This window comes from Podarcis liolepis (genome assembly GCF_965112155.1).
Source record: "Podarcis liolepis genome assembly, chromosome: 5".
NCBI classification, from domain to species: Eukaryota; Metazoa; Chordata; class Lepidosauria; order Squamata; family Lacertidae; genus Podarcis; species Podarcis liolepis.
The window spans coordinates 58,707,371-58,730,911 of record NC_139556.1 but is presented as its reverse complement, the minus strand read 5'-3'; the positions used below and the strand labels follow the sequence as shown (position 1 = coordinate 58,730,911).

General features: G+C 43.7%; 2 protein-coding genes across 4 annotated transcripts in view; one reads left to right on the top strand and one right to left on the bottom strand.

Annotated features, from left to right (window-relative positions):
* Positions 1 to 2,310: 2,310 nt before the first annotated feature.
* The window catches only part of PCGF6 (polycomb group ring finger 6), a 46,561-nt gene continuing 25,330 nt past the window's right edge, over positions 2,311 to 23,541 (bottom strand). For 2 of the 3 annotated variants that reach the window (XM_083505116.1, XM_083505117.1), the window contains one exon: positions 19,881 to 23,278. In XM_083505116.1, coding sequence (XP_083361242.1) covers positions 23,210 to 23,278 — 69 coding nt within the window. In that variant the 3' untranslated portion in view covers positions 19,881 to 23,209. Of the gene's footprint in view, positions 2,793 to 19,880; positions 23,279 to 23,541 lie in introns of those variants that run through there. The other variant, XR_014526711.1, reaches the window with a different exon arrangement.
* INA (internexin neuronal intermediate filament protein alpha) lies at positions 7,182 to 14,429 on the top strand. The gene is made up of 3 exons (XM_083505101.1): positions 7,182 to 8,391; positions 10,676 to 10,800; positions 12,120 to 14,429. The coding sequence occupies exons 1-3, from the start codon at positions 7,381 to 7,383 to the stop codon at positions 12,430 to 12,432; spliced, it is 1,449 nt and encodes a 482-aa protein (XP_083361227.1). The 5' UTR covers positions 7,182 to 7,380; the 3' UTR covers positions 12,433 to 14,429.

Sequence of the window (23,541 nt, the reverse complement as noted above, 5' to 3'; positions counted from 1 at the left end):
ACAGAATAAAGTTCAGGTTTGTGTGATAATACTGGCAAATACTTAGGACCTTCCAGTTAAAAATATTCATATTACGAAAGCTTTTTTTGTTAAAGCTGTTTCCATCACATTCATTTTTTAAAAGCAACACTTTCCTTATTACATGTATTTATTATATTTATAATCCTGCTTTTGAGGAAAACAAATAAATATATACCCAAGCAGATTACATAACTTGAAGTACAATACTCAGTGCAGTGTTTCTGTTTTTTAAAGAGGAATTCAAGGCACAAAATTAAACCCAACAGTACATTTATGCATTTGTGGGTGCCAGACACTTAATCCATGGACTCAACAAGTGTTAAGAGAAGAAAGGGAAAGGTCATTAAGAAGGCAAAAGCACTGAGCCAAATAGCAAAGAGGTGGGGCCCCTCCTCCAGCTCTTAGATAGTCAGAAGGACAAAAGCCAGAGTTTAGAGTCTGTGTGTAATATGAGCTAGAATTAAAAGCTGCTGGCTGAAAAGCCACAGAAGCAGAGCATGATGTTTGATTTATGTTTGAATCCAAGGCTGCAGCTGTAACAGAAACCAGATCCTTTTGGGATGTTAATGCTGTGAACCCCTCCATTGTAGGCTCAGGTTGTATATATGTGTAAATAAACTATATATTATAAACACAAAACAATCTCTGCCGTGCCTCATTGGCAAAAGGAAAACATGAACCCTGGAACCCTTAGAACCTCACACTGCAACAATACTAGACAGAGACTATAGAATGTTAGGAAGATCCCTTATACTGGTCCCTGTAGAACGGACTTGCAGCAGCCCTCAGATTAATAAACATATTTTTTAAAAAAATCTGGCACTGCTTCATAGAATTGCATCATTCCAAAAATGAGTAGTCCCTGAAATATATTTTGAAAGTTCAGGTTCTGAAGGCAGATTAAAGGAAGGTCTCCAGCACAAACCTTTTCCAGCCCTGCTAGTAGAGATCATTTCTAAATAGATATGTTGGGTAATGAACTTGAGATGTTCTGCATCCCAAACATGTTACTAAGCCTTTGTAATGCTAGAAGGATATAAAATGTGGCCTTAGTGAAGGACATTGCATGGTGTGTGTGTGTGTGTGTGTGTGTGTAAAAAATGGTTTGGGAGATACTTGACAAAGCTGAGCAGCTTTTTAAAATAGAGCAGCTGAAGAGATAAGGAGAAACAACTAAGTTGAGAAGCTGAGGAAGAGAAGGAAGCAGATGGACAAAGATTCAGAAAGTAGAGGAACCATGAACATTGGCAACAGACTGTGACAGAAACAGGAACATGCTTTCTCCTGAGTCAGATCATGGGTCCATCTAGATCAGTACAGTGGTACCTCGGGTTACATACGCTTCAGGTTACACACTCTACTAAGCCAGAAATAGTGCTTCAGGTTAAGAACTTTGCTTCAGGATAAGAACAGAAATCGGGCTTTGGTGGCGCAGCGGCAGCAGGATGCCCCATTAGCTAAAGTGGTGCTTCAGGTTAAGAACAGTTTCAGGTTAAGAACGGACCTCCGGAACGAGTTAAGTTCTTAACCAGAGGTACCACTGTACAGAGTTGTTTTGAATACTGTATTTACTCCCTGCCTACTAACCTACCTTCTGGAGGCAGCTTGCAATATCGTTATGGGTTTTCTATCATATTTCTGGTAATAGGACTACCAGTGTGGGTTGGACTTGACAAAGGAGTGTAAATAGCTTGAGATGTTCAGGTGACATGTCTTTATGAGAGCTAATTGCCATATGAAAGATTACTGTGTGACACAGGACTAGCCTGGGATATTGCAAATAGGGGGGAAATTATGAGAGGTAGACAGGGAGCAATGGGAGAATGCTTCCTTGTCTAGCTACAAATGATGTATTCTAGGCTTCCGTGTGTGAATAAAGGAGGCAGGTTGCAATTTTTGGAGACAGTGGAAAAGATAAACAGAGGACTTGTTAAGCTCCAGAAAGTACCATTTGGAGAGGGAATCTGGAGATCTGATGTGGTACAGTGGATTTGGCTGACTGTTGGAATGTTAAGTTGTCCTTCTTGCTCAATCTGTGTACTTACAAATAAACTAAAATATTACAAAACAGCAAAAGCCTCCAGTGACCTCATTCCAAAGAAAACTAAATCTGGGTAAGTGCTGTGTCCCTGGAACTTCCACAGCACTTGGAAGCTTTCCAACAGCAAAGCAGGCATGTCCAATTGTCTAGAGGTAGATATTTACATGCGTCCAGGGAGTAAGCTAGTGAGTAATTACAAATCTTTCTCCAACGTTTAAAAAAGAGAGAGAGAGAGAGAGAGAGAATGGTAATATAACATATTGCTTTTTATTTTAACAATCGAAAGAGCAACACTTCATATGAGGCTTATAGGAATCAACATCCAACATTTATTTCAGTACATATTTTGAAATACCAGCCCATGTCATTGAACTCTTAAGTGCTGCTTTGGTTGCTCTTTTCTTCTCTTTTATTTCTTGAGATCTTATGTGTTCCATGTAAGTTTTAAAAAATCAAAGTTTTTACTACTTGCATATGCAGTTCCATGGGTTACACATATGAGTGCATTTGTTTTCAGATATTCAGCTGCAGGCATAAATCAGGAGTAAATATGCACAACACAGGAAGCACTTACCCAAGATTAGAGGGGAAGATACTGAAGAACAGTGGTATTTCCCAGCAATCGGTAACTTCCAGAGGATATTTGGATATCAGTTCACAAACTCACAGATGATGCAGGATATGACAGTGCTCTCCAGCTTGTGCCACCTCTAAGTCTCCCTTTAAAAAGCTGGGGGGGGGGAGATGAAGAAGACCTGTAGCAACTAACAAGATCTGACCCAGGTGTAGAAGCAAAGGGTGAGATTAATTTTCTGTTATCTACACTGTGGACTCTTTTTAGTTGCCAAGATAGATCATCATAATTATCATCGTACTCACGATTATTCTGAAATGTGTTCCAAAGTTGAGCAAAAGGGAAACCTTTAGAGAATTCTGATGTAAGTGGTCAGCATGAAGTCAGGTGGTAAAACATGTAGCTACAGCCCTGGTTTAATAGTGTGCTGAAAAATGCATGAGCGTCACAGAGCCCATTTGCGGTAAAAGATGCTAAGAGAAAGCTTCCGTTTTTCATTTGGAAACCAGGCAAAAGCAGAGCCAGGAGAGTTGTAATTTACGGTTTTACCAGGCTCCGCATGAAAGTGGACTGTGTACAATGCTGATCACAAATATTTCAGAGTTGCCAGCTTTATTTAGTTGAATTGGTAGGTGTCATGACCCTCACCCTGAGCAACGGCTTGTTCCCCAATTTTGACTCAGGTGAGGAGGGACCAGCCAGGTAAGGTGGAACAGCAGCACAGGAGGCAGAGTTGGCACACACCAACCCAGGCAGCAACATTATACCAGAGAGCTCATAAGCCAGGACCCATCAATACAAGGACCCCTGAATTTGAATCTCCAGATGAAGAAACTCCTGAGCATGTATGTCAGGGTGATCTACACACACACACACGGGGGGGGGGGGAGCTGACAGGAGCGAGCCAGCAGGTGTTTATTACCAAAAATGGGATTCACAAAGGAGTGTCAGGCCTAGTGAGCACAGCAACTCAACTCAAGCAAGTCTTGCCACTATGAAGCAGTTGCTGAGACTGAAGGCCCTCATCTCCCCACAGCTGCTTAAGTCCCCACCTCTCCATGGTTTCCCCAAACAATCTGAGGGCACCTATGTGAAGCTAACTTCTCCTCTACCCTATTCATGCCTATCCTGGTTCTGGGAGACCAGGGGGAGGAAAGCTTGTTGCAGCAGGAGGGGGAGACATCCATGCCTCCACCAGCCAGGTTCATCTCTTCCTCTTGGACTCCCTCCTCTCCTGCTTCAGCTTCTGGACTTCTCTCTGCCACAGGTTCCCTCCACTCACTAAGCACTGTTACCTCTTCAGCTTCTAGCACGTCCTCCCAGTCTTCTCCCTCTGACCACTCATTGTCATCCCACCCAATCCCATGGCTCTGAGCCTTTTTCTCTTGGGGGTTCCCCAGCTGGTTCCTCCCATCATTCTTCTGTGTCCAACCAGCTCACGCCATAAGCCCATGCCTGGCAGTCCATGCCAACAACAAACCTAGGGAGAACTAACAGAGAGCAGGCAGAGTGCTAAGAATCAGGCCACAGGACTGCTGCTTTAAGGCCTTACTAGCCTCTGAGAGGGACGCGGGTGGCACTGTGGGTAAACCACAGAGCCTAGGACTTGCCAATCAGAAGGTCGGTGGTTTGAATCACCGCGATGGGGTGAGCTCCCGTTGCTCGGTCCCTGCTCCTGCCAACCTAGCAGTTCGAAAGCACGTCAAAGTACAAGTAGATAAATAGGTACCGCTTTGGCAGGAAGGTAAACGGCGTTTCCGTTTGCTGCTCTGGTTCGCCAGAAGCTGCTTAGTCATGCTGGCCACATGACCCAGAAGCTGTACACCGGCTCCCTCGGCCAATAAAGCGAGATGAGTGCCACAACCCCAGAGTCGGTCATGACTGGACCTAATGGTCAGGGGTCCCTTTACCTTTATCCTCTGAGAAGTGGTGGGGTGGTAGAAGCCTAGGAGGGGTGATCTGGTGCTATCCAGGACAAAGCTCCAGATATTTGTAGAACAAGTTGCTCACTTGAGCTTCCCGGGATTCTGTAATGCCTTGTTGAATGTCAGACAGGACAGGATGTTAATCAATTAATGCTTTACTGATTGATTTCATATTCTGATTGGTAACTGCATGTTTAGAATTCATAGTTAGATGATTGACTGGGACTAGAATAGGGATCCAGAAGAAGTGTATATACGGCCAAGTGCTGGTCACCAGCAGTTAGTTAGTTGGATTGGCAGCTCATGTTGGTTGGTGTTCCTGGTAGACAGCCAGAAGGAAGAAGACCTGAAAGGAATAGAGGGTGACTGGAGAACTGCTGGGGTCACTGAATGACTTGGCTTAGGCTTAAAAGTCAATGGGAGAACTTGAATTGACAAAGCCAGAATCACACACACAAGCCTCCCCACATCCTTGGGCACATCAGTTCCCTGTCTGTCAACTTTCCACGTGTTCATGGGGCAAACCTGTACTGGGGCTTCTACTTGTGTTTGCCGGGACACAAGTAGAATCCCTCACGTGATTAGAGAACCTTCTTTATCAGGATCCCAGATAGCACAAAAGTTCTACCCACATCCAAATGAAGTCAAGTAGAAGCTCCATGCAGATGTTTAGAATGAGGGTGGAGGAGGACATGCCTGAGGGTCTTGGGGTGGGGCTTCCATGTGAGTCTCTGCTTCCACCTTGACTGGAAGGTGTCAGTAGCTATGTCTCTGAACATGCCTATGGTCTACAGCCATTCAGTCTCAAAAGCTGGAAAGAATACGGCCACTTGTGCACCAAAAATAGCCCACAGCCAAAAGCACATAACTCCAGATCCAGAATTAGGGAAGAAGTGCAGCTAAATCAAAGGCCAAAACAGAAAGGAAATCAAGCATCCTGGAAGGAACTCAAGGACAATTCTACATAGCAACCAACCAGGTGACTGAAAGAAAGTCAGAATGTTCTGGTAGGAAGCCCTAAATGCCAACAGGAGAGGCTGTGCAAGTCTTGGACCAGCGTCTCGATGCAATGGTGCACTAGATAAAGGTAAAAAAACCTGAGCTTAAATCCTGGGGGGAAATGGAGGTTTTGTGGGTGAGTGGTTAATTGCCTGTTTTGGATGGGGTTTCTCTCCCTCTGAAGGAGCAGGTATGCAGACTGGGTCTACTACTTGAGCCATCTCTGTCACTAGAGACCCAAGAGACCAGGAGTGCTTTTTGCCAGCTTCAGCTGGTATGCCACTTGCAACCTTTTCTGGACCAAGACATCCTGACTACAGTGGTCCAGTAAAAGGTTGCCCACAAGAGAATGTGGCCCAGGGGCAGAAAAGGTTCCTGCAACCCTTCTACAGAGAACTGAATTCCAGGTTTGGGGGTATGGCCTCACCTAGAGAATATGTACATCTCCACAGAGAACTGCCAGACTAAATACCATGTTGAGATGATAGGATTTAAATCACACATTTTAGTAGTGTATTTTCTGAACACAAACAATATTTTTAAAAGACTGTTCACGTTAGGCAGGGGCAATGTATCATGCAGAGTCATGGATGCAAATGTTTTCACCTTCCTTCCTTGGTGCTGTGATCAGGGAAACTGGCTGTGTGTGTTAATACTGGCACTACCACTACAAATCATCTAAGGCAAAACACTTCCTCCTAAGAACACTCCTGCAGTCCTGCTGAAATTCATTCTAAAAACCACACTTACATATTCTTATCAGACTGAGTTGTTCTAATGAAATAGCATATCCCCCCCGGTTTAAGATCACAATATGATAACGCAATAACAGAATGCAACTACAGTGTTATAGGATCTTCAAGGTCCTACTACACTGCAGTATCTTTAATATACTCTAATCTTCCCACACTAAATTCACTCCCTTAGCAAATCTAGGACACTCCTGTCTTTCTCTTCTTCCTCACTGCAGCAATCAGTAAGTGTTACCCTCCAGTCTTCTTTACTGTTTGTGCACAGTACAACAAAGCAAATGTTCTGACTGAATTGCAGAGCTCCATTATTTAACACACACAGGCCTACCATGAGAAGGAAACTGGCTCTATGGTTCGGAGAAACAACAGCATTGGGAAGCGGCTTAAGGGAGACGGAGCCTAGCAGTTCTGTATATCATAACTGTCTATCTCCAAGAGCCAAAACAGCTTGCGCTGGGTGGAAGCGTCCCCAACCTTCAGCGGCAGCCGGTGGGAAGAACTGACATCAGCACTGCGGCAAAATGGACAGCTCCATCAGCATTTCTCCCTGTCATGCTTCCTAGCAAAGTCAGTTGGGAATGCGAAGCTAGGACCGGAAAGATGCACCATCAGCACTACCAGGTCCCTCCAAGCCCTCTATCCTTCCTCAGACGTGCGCCCCAAGATTTTAGCCAGCAACACCAGCTGCTTCCCATTCCTGGATAGGCGTTCTCTGCTCTGCCTTCTTCCATCGTAGTCAGGGGGAGCCCAAGTTTCTCACCTCCGCTTACCTCCGCTTCTCTACAAAGCAATGACCATCGTTCCTAAATATACCAAGTTCTATCACCCTGTAGAGTAGCAGCCCTTCTCCCACCCGCACCCCAAAATCCACTGCTTACGCCCAATGGGACTGCCGGAGCGCCCCAGCATCCTCATCCCCCGCCTGTCCCTTTCATCCCAATCTCCTCCCCTCGACCGCGCCCTAAAAGTGCAGCTTCCCCCCACCCCCGCCTTTCTGCGGCGCGACGGGCGACCCGCCTCCCTATATAAAGCACGGACGGCGCAGGGAGCCTCTCTACTGCCTCCAGGATGAATTTCGGATCGGATTCTCACTACTTGGCCTCTTCCTACAGGAAGATCTTCGGGGAGCCTCCCCGCTACTCCTCCCGCCTGGGCAGCTCGACGGCGGGCAGCAGCTACCGCTCGCAGTCGCTGTCCCGCAGCAGCCATGCCGTCTCGTACCGGCTGGCGCAGGCGGAGAGCCTGGACCTGAGCCAGGCGGCGGCGGTGCACGACGAATTCCGCCTGACGCGCACCAACGAGAAGGAGCAGCTGCAGGGCCTCAACGACCGCTTCGCCGGCTACATCGAGAAAGTGCGGCAGCTGGAGCAGCACAACCGGCTGCTGGAGACGGAGCTGGGCGCCTTGCGGCAGCGCCACGCCGAGCCCAGCCGCCTGGCCGAGCTTTTCCAGGCCGAGCTGCGCGAGCTGCGCGCCCAGCTGGAGGAGACCGAGGCCTCCCGGGCGCAGGCGGCGCTGGACCGCGAGCGGCTGGCCGAGGAAGTGCAGCGCCTGAGGGCGCACTGCGAGGACGAGGCCCGCGCCCGGGCCGAGGCCGAGCAGGCGCTGCGGGCGCAGCAGCGCGAGGTGGACGGCGCCACGCTGGCGCGCCTGGCGCTGGAGAAGAAGGTGGAGGCGCTGCTGGACGAGCTGGCCTTCGTGCGCAAAGTGCACTCGGAGGAGCTGGCCGAGCTGAGCGCCTCGCTGCAGGCGCCCGCGCTGGCCGCCGTCGAGCCCGACGCCCCCAAGGCCGACCTGACGGCGGCCCTCAAGGAGCTGCGCGGCCAGTACGAGGTGCTGGCCGCCAAGAACCTGCAGGCGGCCGAGGAGTGGTACCGCGGCAAGTTCGCCAACCTGAGCGAGCAGGCGGCGCGCAGCAACGAGGCCATCCGCGCCAGCCGCGAGGAGATCGGAGAGTACCGCCGCCAGCTGCAGGCGCGCACCCTCGAGGTGGAGAGCCTGCGCGGCGCCAACGAGTCCCTCGAGCGGCAGCTGCACGAGATGGAGGAGCGCCACCACGCCGAGGCCGTCGGCTTGCAGGTGAGGGCGCGCGCGCGGGCGGAGGGAGGGGGTCGCCTTTCCGCGCAGGCGCCGCGTCGTCATTCTCCGCACCGCGTCCGAGGACACACCTCGTGGCCAGACGCTGTCGATCGCCTTAGCGCGCTCGCCCCCTATCGCGCACGTAAGCGCCGCTTCTCCACCCACCCCTCCCCACGGTGGCTTCCGATCACTAGCCGCAGAAAGCTGCAGGAAACGGATCTCTGGGTTGGCTCAGGATGACAGTTGTCGCCTCTCATGTGCTGAATCAGACCATAGGCCCATTCACAGCAGACTTAAGGCCAGTGGTTGGAAGCCTCCGGCTGCCCTTAGACGTTTGAGAATCTCGTTTCCAAAAATCTGCTAGGAGGGGTGGGGGAAAGTCTGTCAACACATTCCGTCTGGAGGGTGTGTTAAAACAGGCTAGGAGTTTTGCTTTTTGTGCAGGTGTCTTTTAGAAAAGCAGTTCACTGTGCGAGGGTATCACTTGCATGCTTATTTCTCTGGGCACCTTGAAAGCTCTTAACAGTTTACCATGGAGCTCCTGACTGTAGTGCAGTTGGGCCCATAAACAGAACCTCTTATCCATGAAGTGTTTTGATTGTGTTTCCGTCTGTCCCACCAGTCTCATGTTAATTCATTGTGCACATGGGCATAGCCAGAGGGGGCAGCTGCCCCCAAATAAAAAAAATCAAAACAAAGCTGAGGTTTGCCCACCCTAACAAAAGCCCCCCCAAAATCCTGGCTACACCCCTGGTTGTGCACTGGCTTCATATTGAGGAATAACTGATTTCCACATCTGGATACTGCGCCTGCTTAGTGTTTTCACAGTTCCTGGGTTTGAGTGGTGTCAGCCTTGGGACATCCCTCCCTCTAATCTGTGAGGAATTATACCTCTTCTAACATCTCCCTGCTTCTTAAGAAGAGTAGGGCTCAGCCTGAACTGAAGCTAAAAGACAACGGAGAAAACTATGTCTCTCTCCATGGTACTGAACAAGATGCATTGCAAACAATCTACTGTTAGCTAGTGGAGCCAGTAAGAAAATATGGTATGCTTCTGTTCAGGGTGCCAGCCAGACACTGGATCTTCCAGGATAGTCCATTACTTTTGTTACTCCTTCTCACTTTTCCCTCTTGGACAGTCAGCATTCCTTGGCAACTGAAAATGCTCTGTCATCATTGGGCTGTTGGGGGGAAATTTTAGGAATTTTTCGTCTATAAGTTTCTTGTGCATGGGAGGTACTGTTTTGGCTATATAAAGGATACACACATTCTAAGTTAAGCTTGCACAGCTCCCCCTTTAACATATTGCAAACTGAAGCTGTATTACATTAAAAGAGGAATTCTAGGATTGCATCTTATGTAGGCGAGTCTGTTGATTAGTTAGAAAGGCATACATATCAACAGCTAGGGCTAGAATTTGGGCTGGAAATTGTGATGATTAAAAAAATCCCCCCAATTATTTGGCAATCTTCTGTAATACATGCATACATCATTTAAACGGGGGAAGCTTTCTTCATAAGAAAGACTGCCATATTAATATGCAAATTTAATGAGTTAATAACTTACAAGTCCTATGATTAATCAACTAAGATTTCCATAATCAAATGGCGGCCCTAGTTAGCAACTGTACAGGTGTAGCAGGAGCATCTACTTGGCCAAGATTCTGGATGCAAATTTGTTAGCGGAAATGTGTAACTTAAGCAATGCAGAAAAACAGCCTCTGATTTAATCAGAGATACAGAATCATTGCTGAAGCTTTTGGTATATGTGATATAAAGGTGCCCTTTATACATTGCTGGTGTGAACCTTTTTCCTTAAGCAGAACCCAAATGGTTGGGGTCTTCATCTGAATTTACAAATTTGGGGCACTATAGCTGTAAGGGTAGCTATCTCTGATCATCACCCACTTCTCCTCCAGCAGTGTGTGCTTGTGGAGGGGCGGCAGAATCCAGAGAAAGTCCTCCAAGGATAAATAATAATACTTGAATAGCTTCATATAGGAGAGGGTTGTGTCTGTGTTCTGGAACACTGAGAGAAATCCCATCCAGTTTTCCACATAGGACTTCATGGTGGTCATACCCAGAAAGCTGTCATGTACCCAAAAAGCTGTCATGCAGGCTTATACATGTTTTAATGGTAGACCCGAATTTGCATGTTGTTTTGTGCAAATGCATGTACAATATTGCTGATTTTGCCACAGTTCCATTCTAAGAGGAAAAGCAGCTACTCAGCAACATCTTTGGCTTTAAAATATCAGTTTTATATCTGTCCGTCTGAATTACAGGACACTGTCAATCAGCTGGAGAGTGACCTGAGAGACACAAAAAGTGAAATGGCTCGGCATCTGAGAGAATACCAAGATTTGCTCAATGTCAAAATGGCCCTGGATATAGAGATAGCAGCATACAGGTAACAGTGACTATCAAAGCCCTGCTTGCCTGTTGGTTATGTAAACAGCATAGCACCAAAATAGGCTGTGATGAAAACCAACCCTATCCTAGTGGCTGGTGGGAGTCAATTTAGCGCTGCTCGCTAGGAAGCTTTACCATCATTTTGCATTGATGGTAATGCAATGTATTTAAAGTAGATAAAGTATAGTAAGACTAATTGTTTTCAGTATACATTTTATAAATCAAATTAACATATTCTAGTTCATATTATGACACCTAAAATAATAATGGATTTTTTTGTGGGATAAGCTTTTATAGCTTATACGAAAGGTGAGGCACCCGTGGCCTCCTAGATGTTGGTTCCAATTCCCATCAGCCCCAGCCAGCATGGCTTATAGTCCAGCAATACCTGGAGGGCCATAGGTTCTCTACCTGTGGTTTATATCATAATACATTTGCTGGTCTTTAAGCAGCTACAAGACTTTTAGTCTGCTGCAGCATAAAAGAACACCCCTCTGTAAGACGTGGTTGTAAGTAACAGGGTATAGTTTATGCTCTTAAAAGCTGCTGTGTCTTTCTACAGAATCCCTTAAGTAGAGGAAATAGCATATGTACAGATGCCACAACCTCTGACACCTCTCATTTGATCATGCCTGACAGCAGCTGCAGTTTATAAATTGCCTTTCAAAGGCAGCCCCACGTATAATGCACTGCAGTAATCTAACCTAGAGGTTACCAAAGTGTGGAAAGCATATGTACAGACAGGAGCATAGCTGGGCCACCTACTTAAGCTGATGGAAGGCATTCTACATCACTGAGGTCACCTGAGCTTCAAGCACCAGTGATGGTTCCCAAGTTATGTACCTGCTCCTTCAGAGAGAGTGCAACCCCATTAAGAGCAGGCCAGCTCCAATTCATCCAGTCTAGGGAACCACCCACTAACAGTTCCTCAGTCTTATCTGGATTGAGCTTCAATTGAGCGTCCATTATTGAGGCAAGTCCAGCACATCTACTGCCACACTTGTAGATGTCAATGAGAAGTAGAGCTCTGTGTCATCAGAATATTCCTGACTACGTGCTCAAGATTCTAGGTGACCCTACTTAGCGATTTCATATAGATGTTAAACAACATGGGGGATTTTTTAAAATCTGCAAATATTTTCAAATTCCTGTGGGTCTTTGGGGCATGAAAAAATGCTTGGTTACTCACCCCTTTTTTAGTCTTCTCCTGCTTTTAACCAACATAGGGACTAGAAATGGTCCTACCTCTTCATAAATGTGCTTAATCCTGGATTGAACCCCAAATAATAATAATCTCTCCTTCTCTGGTGTTTATAGGAAACTGCTGGAGGGTGAGGAGACACGTTTTAGCACTTCAAGCATCAGCATTTCATCAATGAATCCCCCTTCCAACCCCACTTACTCCTTCCAGCCCAGGTTCTTCAGTTCCTCTATGGCCAGCAGTTCCAAAATATCCCCCACTTTCTCTTTTAAGAAAGAGGAGAAAGAAGAGGCTAAATTGGCTTCAAAAATCTCATCAAGCCAAGTAGGGGAAGCCTTTGCTGAAATGATTGAGGAGACCATAACATCCACTAAGAAAACTGAACGAACAAATCTGGAAGAGGGGGGTGCTGCAAACCAAAAAGTGTAACCTTTCACCTTAAATACAATGAACCTTTAAGGAGGGAACAATATAGCTTAGACCTTTAAATTGCCTATGCCTGAATTAAGGTGCTTACCAGCTCATGTACACATAAAGTTCTAATGTTTCACATCACTAGACTAGTTTAGTAAGAGCACCACATCCAGAATCACTAGGAGGAAAGAAAGGGGAGGGGGCTCAAAGTTTGATTATTTTCCGGGGGCGGGGAGGGATTCTATAGGAAAACTAGTTGGCAAACTGCAGAGTTCTGTAATAGCCAGATCTCACAATTTCTAAATTAAGCAAAGAGGGAAGTCTCAGAAGTGCAGCTAGTAGAAAAAGTTAAAACCTACACATTATAGTTAATGACTCAGGGCTCCTTCATGATGTCTGACTTAATTGCTGAACCTGCTATTCAGAATCAGTTGAAAAGTGAACCTCCTTCACAGGTAAGATACAAAATATCCAGCAATTGCACCTTGTCAGGGAAGTGCAGATTAATCTTCGTTACTCGCCTCTTGAAGGCAAGTAATTAGATGATTTATTCTGTTTCCAGTTCTTATGGACCACAGGGGTAGAGAAAACAGGGCATTTTGTTTGCCTTGCTGTGTGGTTGGTGTATTCTAGAAAGAAGCACAGTGCATTCAAAAATACGAGGTGGAAGCTACTGACATTTATAAGGTGCAAATGTCTTTAGGAAGATAAATACTAAGCCACACAATAACTGTGGACCAACTTTCTGTACCAATGCACATGGGAGCTCTCTGTCATATGATAGCACATAGTGAAGATGCACTTAAATATATCTTTGTTATCTCACTAGCTAAACCTGGTGCATTCTTCCTTTTTTAAAAAAACCTACATGATAAATTTTTTGGAGTATTAGAGCCCTGTTTTTCTGTTAGAAGCATGGACAGTCATTCCTGTGATTACATTGTGAACCATTGTGCTGTCCATTTCACTTTGTGCCATATTTGTAGATTTAAAATAGCAATTGCTTACAATCAGTAGTGCCAGCAATTAAGAATAAAGGAAACAGGTGTGTTGTAATCAGTTCCTAGATTTTAGCTTTAGCCTTGTATGAAAATAAGGCTAAAAGAAAAAAAGATCCACTCTCTTGAGTCTTCTAGAGCACAGATTCCTAACATCATTTCAAAAGCTTAGATATCTGCTGTTTCCTATCGCCACAATTGGCAACTCAAAACCATGGATATCCTGGCTTTTGATTCACCATTAGAAAAGGAATGTAGAATTATGCCAGCTGCTTATTTCTTTATTATGGAAAGCAATATGGGTTCTATGTGCTGTATTAGAGACAAAGTTTGTTAATAACATACTATTAAGGTATTTTTTCTTAATGTATTTTCTTAAATGTACTCACTGCCACATGATAACCTCACCAGTGAATTGTAGTGGTTCTTCTGACTTTTCTCTAATAGACTTAGAGGAGCATATTGTTAGCCTTGCCAGCCAGACTTGGAAATGATGCAGCTACACACATACACAGAATCACTTCTGCTTGGTAAACTGGTGCTGTAGACTGATTAATGAAATTCTGCCCATTTCAAGACACTGGCAGACTAAATTCACATGTTTGCAAACAAGTAGAGTCACAGGGAGGAAAGATTCACACCTACTATTTTCTCAAAAAGGAATCCTGATAAGATAGAATCCTATCCTCCATCTGGATCTGCTAACCTTCAGTGTACCTTTTCAGTCTACCACTTGAATATGTGCCAAGTTTTATATAGAACTTACTAGTGTGGATTTTCTTTCAATGCCTTAAAATTGCCAGCAGAATTTGCTTTCTGCAGAAGCTGAAGATTGTGTGTTATTGTGATGTGTTTGCATTAATGAATCCTGCCACAAGGTTTGAGCACACAAAACCATCATGTCCTATCAGTTTCACTGCAATAGTTTCCTGAAATAAGAGAAACTGTTTTGCTCACATTCTTTCCTCCTCTTCTGTAAGGCACAAATAAATAAAGATGACATGTCTTGAGGCAGCCTGTTTGTCCTTGGTGATATTCTGACTTCAAACTTTTCTGGGTTATAATCTCTTTCCAAATCAATTACCGTACATTCAGGCAAATCAGTGTTTGATGTTTGGGCAATGTCTAGAGCTGGGTGGCCCGACTTTTCATACCAAGTGGGTTGCAAGAGGACTTCAACATGGAACCCACAGGCTGCACACTGCCTTGTGGGGAGGGGAGTGTGAATATTTGACACACACTCCCTCAGCCCTTGGGCTGCCTTCCCAGTTAAGCTAGTGAAGCATTTGGCTTTGGGAAGGAGGTGTGAGGCTCTGGCAGGGTCCTAGAGCCCTCCCCACCTCCTTCCCAAAGCTGGGAAAGCGCTAACTTGGCTTTAGGAAGGCGGCACAAGGACTCAAGGACCCCAAAGCTCAGCACCTGGCTTACCAGCTTTGGGAAGGTAGACAAGGGCTGTGGGGGGAGCATCAAATGTTGTGGAGGGCCACCAAAAAGGGACTAATAAGCATGGTTCATTCTCATTATTCCAACAGCTTTGGTCAGTTTTTAACATCCCTTCCCAGTAAGATCTTCTTAAACTGGACCGTTATTGCCCAACAAGAAAGGAAAGACTGGCTCTAGTAAGTGCTGGGTTGCTCACTGCAAATGTCTCGCAACTACCATGAATTTGGGTACCACAGAGCAAATGCATCTCATCAGCTAATACAATCTTCAGTGGATGACATTGATTCTGACACAATGACGGAACAGCCCAAAGGAATAGATATGATGCAACATTTACCCTAGCAAGGACCTTGTGCTTCTCTAAGCAACTCCTGTCTGAAAGCATAGTTTAATTTCCCTGCCTTTTTTTATCCCACGTCTGAGAACCTCTTCATAGAACAATCGGAACAAGCTGGTCCAACGCCTTGCCCAATAAATAACTCCCTTATGAGGAAATGTTACAACATTTGGAGCTTTTCAGTTTAGAAAAACAAAACCTAGTAAAGAGAATATATGATGGAGGTCTATACTATTATGCAGGTGTGGGAAAGGATAAGAACAGGCATGGCCAAACTTGGCCCTCCAGCTGTTTTGGGACTACAATTCCCATCATCCCTGACCTCTGGTTCTGTTAGCTAGGGATGATGGGAGTTGTACTCCCAAAATAGCTGGAGGGCCAAGTTTGGCCATGCCTGGATAAGGGGTCCCCCCCCTCACATCATGCTAAAACCTGGTGTCATCTAAAGGAGTTGAGTGTTGGAAGATTCAGGACATACAAAAGAAAGTGCTCCTTCACACAGCACATAGTTAAAATGATGGCATTTACTCCCGCAAGCTGTTGTAATAGAATCCACTTTTCATGGAGGATTTGGCTATTAGCCAGGATGACTGTGTACTGTCTCAAGAATTGGGGGCATCAGGCCTCTGAATACCAGTTGCTGGGAGAGGGCTGTTCTGTTCATGTCCTCCTTGCGTACTTCCTGTAGGCATCTGGTTGGTCACACTGAGAGCAGGATGCTGCACTTGATAGGACTTTGGTCTGATACAGCTGGATTGTTCTTAATTAGCTGGTCACCTCAACCAAGCTGTGTCCGCAGCTTCAGGGAAATCTTATCTCCAGTCAGGTTGGTACCCTGCACATTTTGATTCATAAAATTTTCTGGGAGCGCTAGACACTTACTTTTATTTATTTTTTAATGAAAGCTCAGGCTCTGGGGTCCTTTGCTGACATGAGCCCTGATGAAATTGCTTCAGTTGCACCATGGATAATTTGGCCTTGTCTGTAACTCTGTGTGCATTTTTAATGGCAAATATAAGAATAAATTCCAAAGTCTATATCAGAGCAACACTTTTATTAAGGTGATCAAAGTGGCATGTAAGCTTTGAAGTCTCCCAGAACCTGCATGCTATTTCATGACATTTGGGTTGGCTTAATATGAACTTTGGAATTTTCCTTATGAGCAAACATGGCGACATTTACTCTGTGTGTGTATCAAAAATAAATGCTCACTATGCATACAGCAAGGATCCAATTTGATTGGTGCATGCCTGCTGATGACAGTCTAGCTGTGCGAAGAGGTTGAGAAAGTGGCATGGCTTACCATTGTGCAAGCAATGCTTTGTAAGAGTGTTCTTGTTTTGGAACAAAGAGGGGTAGTTTAAGCCCTTAAGAAAGGGTACTGAAGCCATTAACAAGAGCTTTCTTTATAAAGTCACGATCTGCTGTAAAAAACTACATACTTACACTTCCTTTCCTATGGAAACCAAGAAAAGTAACCACAAAGCAAATACTATAGGGTCATTGTCATCTCCCCGGAGCTATTCAAGATGAGACCCACTAATTAATGGGAAATTCATCAAGTTGAACAATGAGTCATTTCATGCGTTCAAGCAACATGTGAAGTACTGAGCATTTCTGGAAGTCATAGAGCTGCAATCAAAAACTGTTTTAAGTGAGTTTGGAACTGCCTATGTTATATGGTGAAAAATGAAGCTTGGAGAAGCATCATATTCTTGGTGCTGGGTTTGAAGGAGCTGGTATCTGTAGTGAGTCTGTCTTGGGACAGACACTGCCTTTATTACTATGTTCTTAGAATCTACTGATTCTAAGAACTACAGCTGTCAGGCAGGCACTATGATACACAGCAATTATAAGATGCAATAATACATGGTTATAATACATAGGAACATTTGAAGGAAACCTGAGTTTAATATCTAAATACATATCTTCTTTTTATGATAAAAGATGATTTCCTCCTTTCTTAACTTGTACACTTCAATATTAGTTTGGCCTTGTAATTCCTTTCTTTCCATTTCTCAATTCTTCATCTTGATTGATTGATTGATTTTTTTCTCTGCTCTCTTTCCCTGTATACGATATAGTCTAAAGAAATCAGTTCAAAGCAGTTACTATGAAAGTGTAATAGAAGGCAATAACACTTCAGAGGACAACAGGGATCAGAAGAAGAGTGAGGTTCTACATCTAGTTTACAACATTCTGAATGTTCATAGTACCATGCAATTTCACTCAGAGTGAATTTTGGAGCCATTCTTTGAACCCAAGTTAACTCAAATCACACTTAAGCAGCCTAAATATACATTTCTTTTCCACTTAGTGTGTTATTCAAATTTGAAGGAAAAATGCCTGTTCACCAAAATAATCAAATGCCAAAATATACTGCACCTGTGTTCTTTGTAATAATTTACGATCAAAGGACAAACTAACCAATTACACGTAGCACATACTTCCTGCACCAGTGGTATGTCTTGATGATTTTGAAATTGTACACACATTGGGTTGAGCTAGATTTTCATATCGTCTCACCAGCTCAGCAACAACTTATTCAAACCAGCTTCAAATTACAACTAGAACAATGAATTACCGTAATCCAGTTCACCTAAAATATTCCATAAACAAAGACCTACACTATATAACAAACTATTAGATCTGGGGTCCCATGATGGCACTGCCCTTGCTGTCCACCAGTCCCCTGGTCAATTTTTTAAATGAATTGTATTGGTGTATTTGTGGCAGCTGTTTGGTTGAGGGGGTTTGCCTTTGGGGAGGGGGTTGTTGTTGCCTGCTTTTTGTGTTTTGACTGGTGTGTTTGTGTGATTTGCCTGGTTTTGGAGTGGGAGTTCTGAGCAGTGTCAGTTTCTCTTCTGTGAAAGCAGGGTTTTGTGGTGTCCACAAGTTTCTTAGATTTACAGATGTGTTCCTTGGCCCAACAAAAGTTGGGGGCCCCTAAATTAATCTAATACATCAATTAAAAAGTATTTACATGGACATAAATTCTAGTCGACAGAAGATGTGTCAGAACACAACACCTAAGAAGAGGTGCTAAAATGTTGTGTTGTAGGGTAAGGTGTTATCACTTCAAGGAAAATGTGCAGGAGGCAAAATATCATCATCATCATCATCATCTTGGTATGTCTGGGAAGTGCAGCTGACAAAAGGTTTAGGAAGATGATAGGAGTAGCAGGCAGTCTTCACAAACTCACTAGAATCAATGGGAATATAAAGGAAGAGATCCTAATAGCAGGAAAGACATAGCTAATTTCCCAACCCCCATAGATATGCAAAATAATTAGCTTATTACCCAAATAACACAAATTTATAACGGTTTGATCAATCGTATTCTGAAGGATTGGGCCTGTGTTTTGCAAAAGGCAGCACTTGTTGAACAGTGGTGGTTAGGTAATTTTAGACTCTGTCCTTAATGGGCTTTTACTTCAACATGTGGTAAGCCAGCCCTCTTGTTCATTTTGCCAAGTGGGGTCCTGGATGTCTGCCCAGAGTCCTGGCACCACTGTTGTCTAGCTAGCAGATGCTGAAAAGTCTTCTGACTTAATCTTTCCTAGCATGGGTCAAGGCTGTATCAGAGGCACGCTGCCACAAGCAAGGATGTTAATATTCATTTTCCTAGAATGTAAAAGCTTAGTTGGGTGCCAAGAGATTTATTTACTTGGTAACTACAGTTTACTTTGAGGCTTCAGCCACAGATTCTGCGGAACAAAGTGTTCCTTTTGGGAGCAACACTCTAGAAAGGGACACATTCCTAGTACAGCGGTTTGTACTTCCCTTAAAGCCTTTATTTTTGTTGGCCGAGGCTCCCATTATTTTCAGGAGCTTGAGCTAATGGTTAACAAAAACTGCACACATTGGGTTGTGCTCTCATTGGGCACAAAGTCTCAAGGTAAGTTACTTTTTCCTGTGTGTGAATGCTTCTTAACACTTTTGCTCAAATAAATCAAGAATTGACAATGCTTGGCTTCAAGGTTACACAGAATAGCCACACATCCCAACCCCAAGAAGACCCTGTACACATTGTAGAGTAAATCTGGTACAGTTCACTTGCAAAGTATTTCTGGAAATTGCATATGCATACATAGACAAAAGAGCTTTAAGATTACAGTCTAGGGTAATAAGGTAATAAGGTAATAGGTAGGGCATTCTCACACCACCTCATAATTTTCCTGGGCCGAGAAATCAAGTGACATTGAAGAGCCAATACAGTGGTACCTCAGGTTACATACGCTTCAGGTTACACACTCTGCTAACCCAGAAATATTACCTCGGGTTAAGAACTTTGCTTCAGGATGAGAACAGAAATTGTGGTTCGGCGCAGCAGCAGGAGGCCCCATTAGCTAAAGTGGTGCTTCAGGTTCAGAACAGTTTCAGGTTAAGAACGGACCTCCAAAACGAATTAAGTACTTAACCTGAGGTACCACTGTATAAAAAGACTCTCACATCTGTAGCCTCCCCTTAACATGGACAGTTTATTGCTGAACAAAAACATGTGAGCCTGCCTCTCTGCCACCAGACAACCAGCCTTAAAACAGTCTGACACAGGGTATGCTCAGCTGTCCTCAAGCCTAAGGGCCCCGTGCATTACAATTTAGTCTTGAAAAAAATGTGAAAGAGAAATTTGGTTTCTTGACCATATGAATGAAGTTTCATTCTACAATAAAAGAGTAGGAATCCAGGTGTTACCAATTTATTTATTTTAAAATATTTTTAGCCTACCCTTCATTACAAAGCAACCCCAGGTCAGGATATAACAGTTAATTAAAACCACAATTGAAAACATAGATCATAAAACAGGAAGAACTACTATATCAGTGATAAACAAACCCAAAACTTAGCAGGGGCTATTAACATGCTACAAAGGCTCTTACATCTGCCATAATGATTATACCACTGTATGGTATACTCACATTGGAGGTAGCAGTATCAAATAGATAGAAACAGTTGGAAAGCACTAGAAAAAATCATTGCATTGTTGATTTGGGTGGGGGAATTGTTTCACTATTTATTTTCCAGAAATAAATAAATACTGGTGTAAAGCTTTAGCAGCACTGGTACTTACAAAGGTGTACCCAGGGTCCCTTGTGTCTCTGGCAAGGAGCTCTATCAGTGCCCCCACTCACCCCCCCCAAATCACTTTACCACAATAGCCACATTAGAAATTATGACATTTTATGGGACCCAATTACTTGAAGCATCCAGAATGAAGGCGAGGCAGAAGGGTGAAAACAAATGCACTGGTTACCCATTTGTTTCCAGGTTCATGTTAAAGCCCAGAGCAGCTGTTTCTAGGTTCAATTTAAAGCCCTTTTGGAGAAGCCATGTTGATTCTCTCTCAGCAAGGCAGGTTCTTCTATGTTGCATAATAATAGCTCTAATATATTTAAGGCAATGGCCTTTCCTCTTAAACCCTTTTACAAATCAATGTTTCATTAGTTACCTTCCTGTCAGCTGAATTTTAAACAAATTTAATATTTTTGTTAGAAAATATTCAATTGGACCCAGTGATTTGTAGATAGTTCTACAACTTCAGTTTTCGTCACTTCTATTTAGCTTTGTTTTTCTGATACCCTCCTTGGGGTCAGTGGGGGAATCAGATATAGCACCTGCCCACCATCTTCCACCCTGAAGTTCAAAGCAAATAATAGAATTACTTTCTCTACCTTTCTTTAGTAATCCTGTCTTACTGTATCTTTGCTATGTAATGATTCAAATATCACCCTGGCTATTTTCCTGTCTCTAATGTACTTCAGTGTTCTGTTCATTGTTTTGAGTGGGATTCAACTAACATGTCACACTAATGGAGGCCCCCACAAGTGGCTAGCTAGCAAAACAGGGCTTTTCTGCCTCTTCCACTGCCCCTCCAGCTGGCTCAGGGGGAGTGTTAGGAGAAACCCCAGAATAACATGCAGGGGAAAGATAGGGGGTATTGTTCTGTCTGGCAAACTGAAATGTTTGTGCTAACAGAACTATTGCCATAGTGCTTTGTTGAATTCCTTCTTTTAGCAATATGCGCCTCAAATTCTTTTTCACTTGCCTGCTAGTTTTGCTTTTCCAGCATGTTTATTATACTTCCTCTTTTTTTTTAGTTTTGAAAGGCTTCTACTTTTTAACACTTTAAATATTTCATCCCATAACACATTAGACAAAAATATTTACAAAAATAATTTTTGTTCCATTCTGTTGCTTATAGAAATACTGAACACAAACTGGATATTTTGAATATAAAGCAGGTAGATATTTATGAATATCCCTACATCAAAAATTTATTGTAACAAAATTGAATTCATAAAGGCATTTTCAAAAGCAAAACCCTTCAACACACATTTGGTCTAAAAACTAGTTTTTCAGGTCACCATAAATGCACATCTAAGCCTCTTTAAGACTATGGAGTAGCAGTTCCACAATAGGACAGAATCTTTAAGTGCACAGGCAGTGAATTAAGAATTTGCAAAAGAAAATCTGACACCTTCTATAGAGGCACAGGAGTTGCATCAGTAATGTGTCTTCCATCTATCCCTCCAATTGCATAAACTTTGTTTGCTGCCTATGTGATAATGGATTAAGCCATTGATCTTCAACTGGTGGTTTGAGAACCACTATCACAGGGGTGGGGAACTTGTGGCCCTCCAGATGTTGCTGGATTACAATTCCCACCATCCGCCTCCATTGGCCACACGGGCTGGGGCTGATGGGAGTTGGAGTCCAAGGTCATCTAAAGGGCCACGGATTTCTCACACTTGCACCATTATATCACAGCCTGGTCTAAGGGAGGTCACAACAGCAGCACTTCTAGATAAAATTTTGGTTAAAAACTATGAAATGGATCCCCAGGTGCATGTCTGGGTTAATGGTGGATTCTGCGTCTGCAAAAGTTGAAGACTAAGCATTGTATAGCAAGGTTTAATGAAATCTTTGTAATAAGACCACTGCTGTGGCTATGTTACAGGAAATGTTAAAAACGAACTCCTTCATTGTGTTGTTGTTTAACCAGAGCTTTTTTTATTGTTCACATGGTAGTACTACTACTGGCTTGGAAACACAGGGCGTTGTCTCAAGCTTATATGCATGGAAGGGGACAGACATATAGTCATTTTCTACAAAGGTGGCAAAACAAAAGCTGGGGGAGGGAGTAGAATATAGTGGAACATCTGCAAGAAGGGGAGCTATGACAGAGGCTGCAAGGGACAAAGGCAAACATGGTAGTGACTGCAAACCAGAAGAAGAAGTGGGCTTAAAGGAAAGTAGCAGGGGATAGAGAAAGGTTACTGCTGTTCTTCTGATAGATTTTCATAGAACAAAGTCTGGTTATTGTCTTCAATAGGAATATAATCAGTTGCATGATGCCTTCCAAAGGGACCTCAAAGGCAGCCCTGTGCAATCTACTGTCACATCCACGCTGTGTGAGTAGCATTGGTATTCTGGTGTCTAGTTAACATGCACACAATTTATCTCCAATTTTAACTAATTTATAGGATATTGCATATTTTAATGTTATTACTCACATAAACCATGAGATACAATGCTTGTGGTTTTTTGAAAGGTGATTATCTCTCCCCCCCCCCATTTTAGGCACACAACTGAAAGGTTTCCCTTTCCTATTTCTAAACCAAGACCATTAGTGTACAATAAACGTCTCTGAGAAGAACACATCTTTTCCAATAAAACACCGCACATTGGAGATAATCCCTGAGAACACCAGTGAAACTGTCTTTCAGATAAATACTGGTTTCAAGCTTAAGTCCTGGGAGTCAGCTGGGAGTGCTGCCAATACACAAACCACATTTAAGACAAATCCAGTCATCTTGACACATTTGCTCTTCCCCGAACTAGCTAGGTGTTAATGACATAATAGCACTGCAGTATTTATAGCTGTACTTACTGTACAGCATTCCTTTTTCAGATTCTAACTTACTATGCAGAGTGAAAACTGTGCATTAATGTTCATCATGCACTTCCCAGAATGAGGATCATTTGTTTCTTCAAAGCCCCTCCATGTTGGATTTTAACAAATCCTTGAAAGTGTGGGATCTCTGCTAAGAATCAGCCCATAGTGAAGTACAAGTAAGCCATCCTAGAAAGTAGGAAAGAAAAATCACACTTGTAAACAAGTCAAAATGAATGCAAAAACAAAGCCTTGCCTCACCTAAGTGTCTTTATGCCACCTAATGAAAATTTGCTCTTGATTGTGAATAATAAAATGCAGGATCTCCCAGTGTGCTATTTAATGAACAGAGGATCAAGGGAGGCAACAGCTGAGTATGAAGGCCACTTGTAATTTCTTTGTGAGTGCAGTCTCATTTAGAGGTGGTTTGAAAACAACTGAACAAGTCATTC

Bases quoted from the DNA above. Each gene is read 5' to 3' on its own strand.
- INA (XM_083505101.1), top strand. From the start codon at position 7,381: ATGAATTTCGGATCGGATTCTCACTACTTGGCCTCTTCCTACAGGAAG. The intron at 8,392-10,675 runs GTGAGGGCGCGC...TCTGAATTACAG, and splicing joins CCGAGGCCGTCGGCTTGCAG to GACACTGTCAATCAGCTGGA. The intron at 10,801-12,119 runs GTAACAGTGACT...TGGTGTTTATAG, and splicing joins ATAGAGATAGCAGCATACAG to GAAACTGCTGGAGGGTGAGG.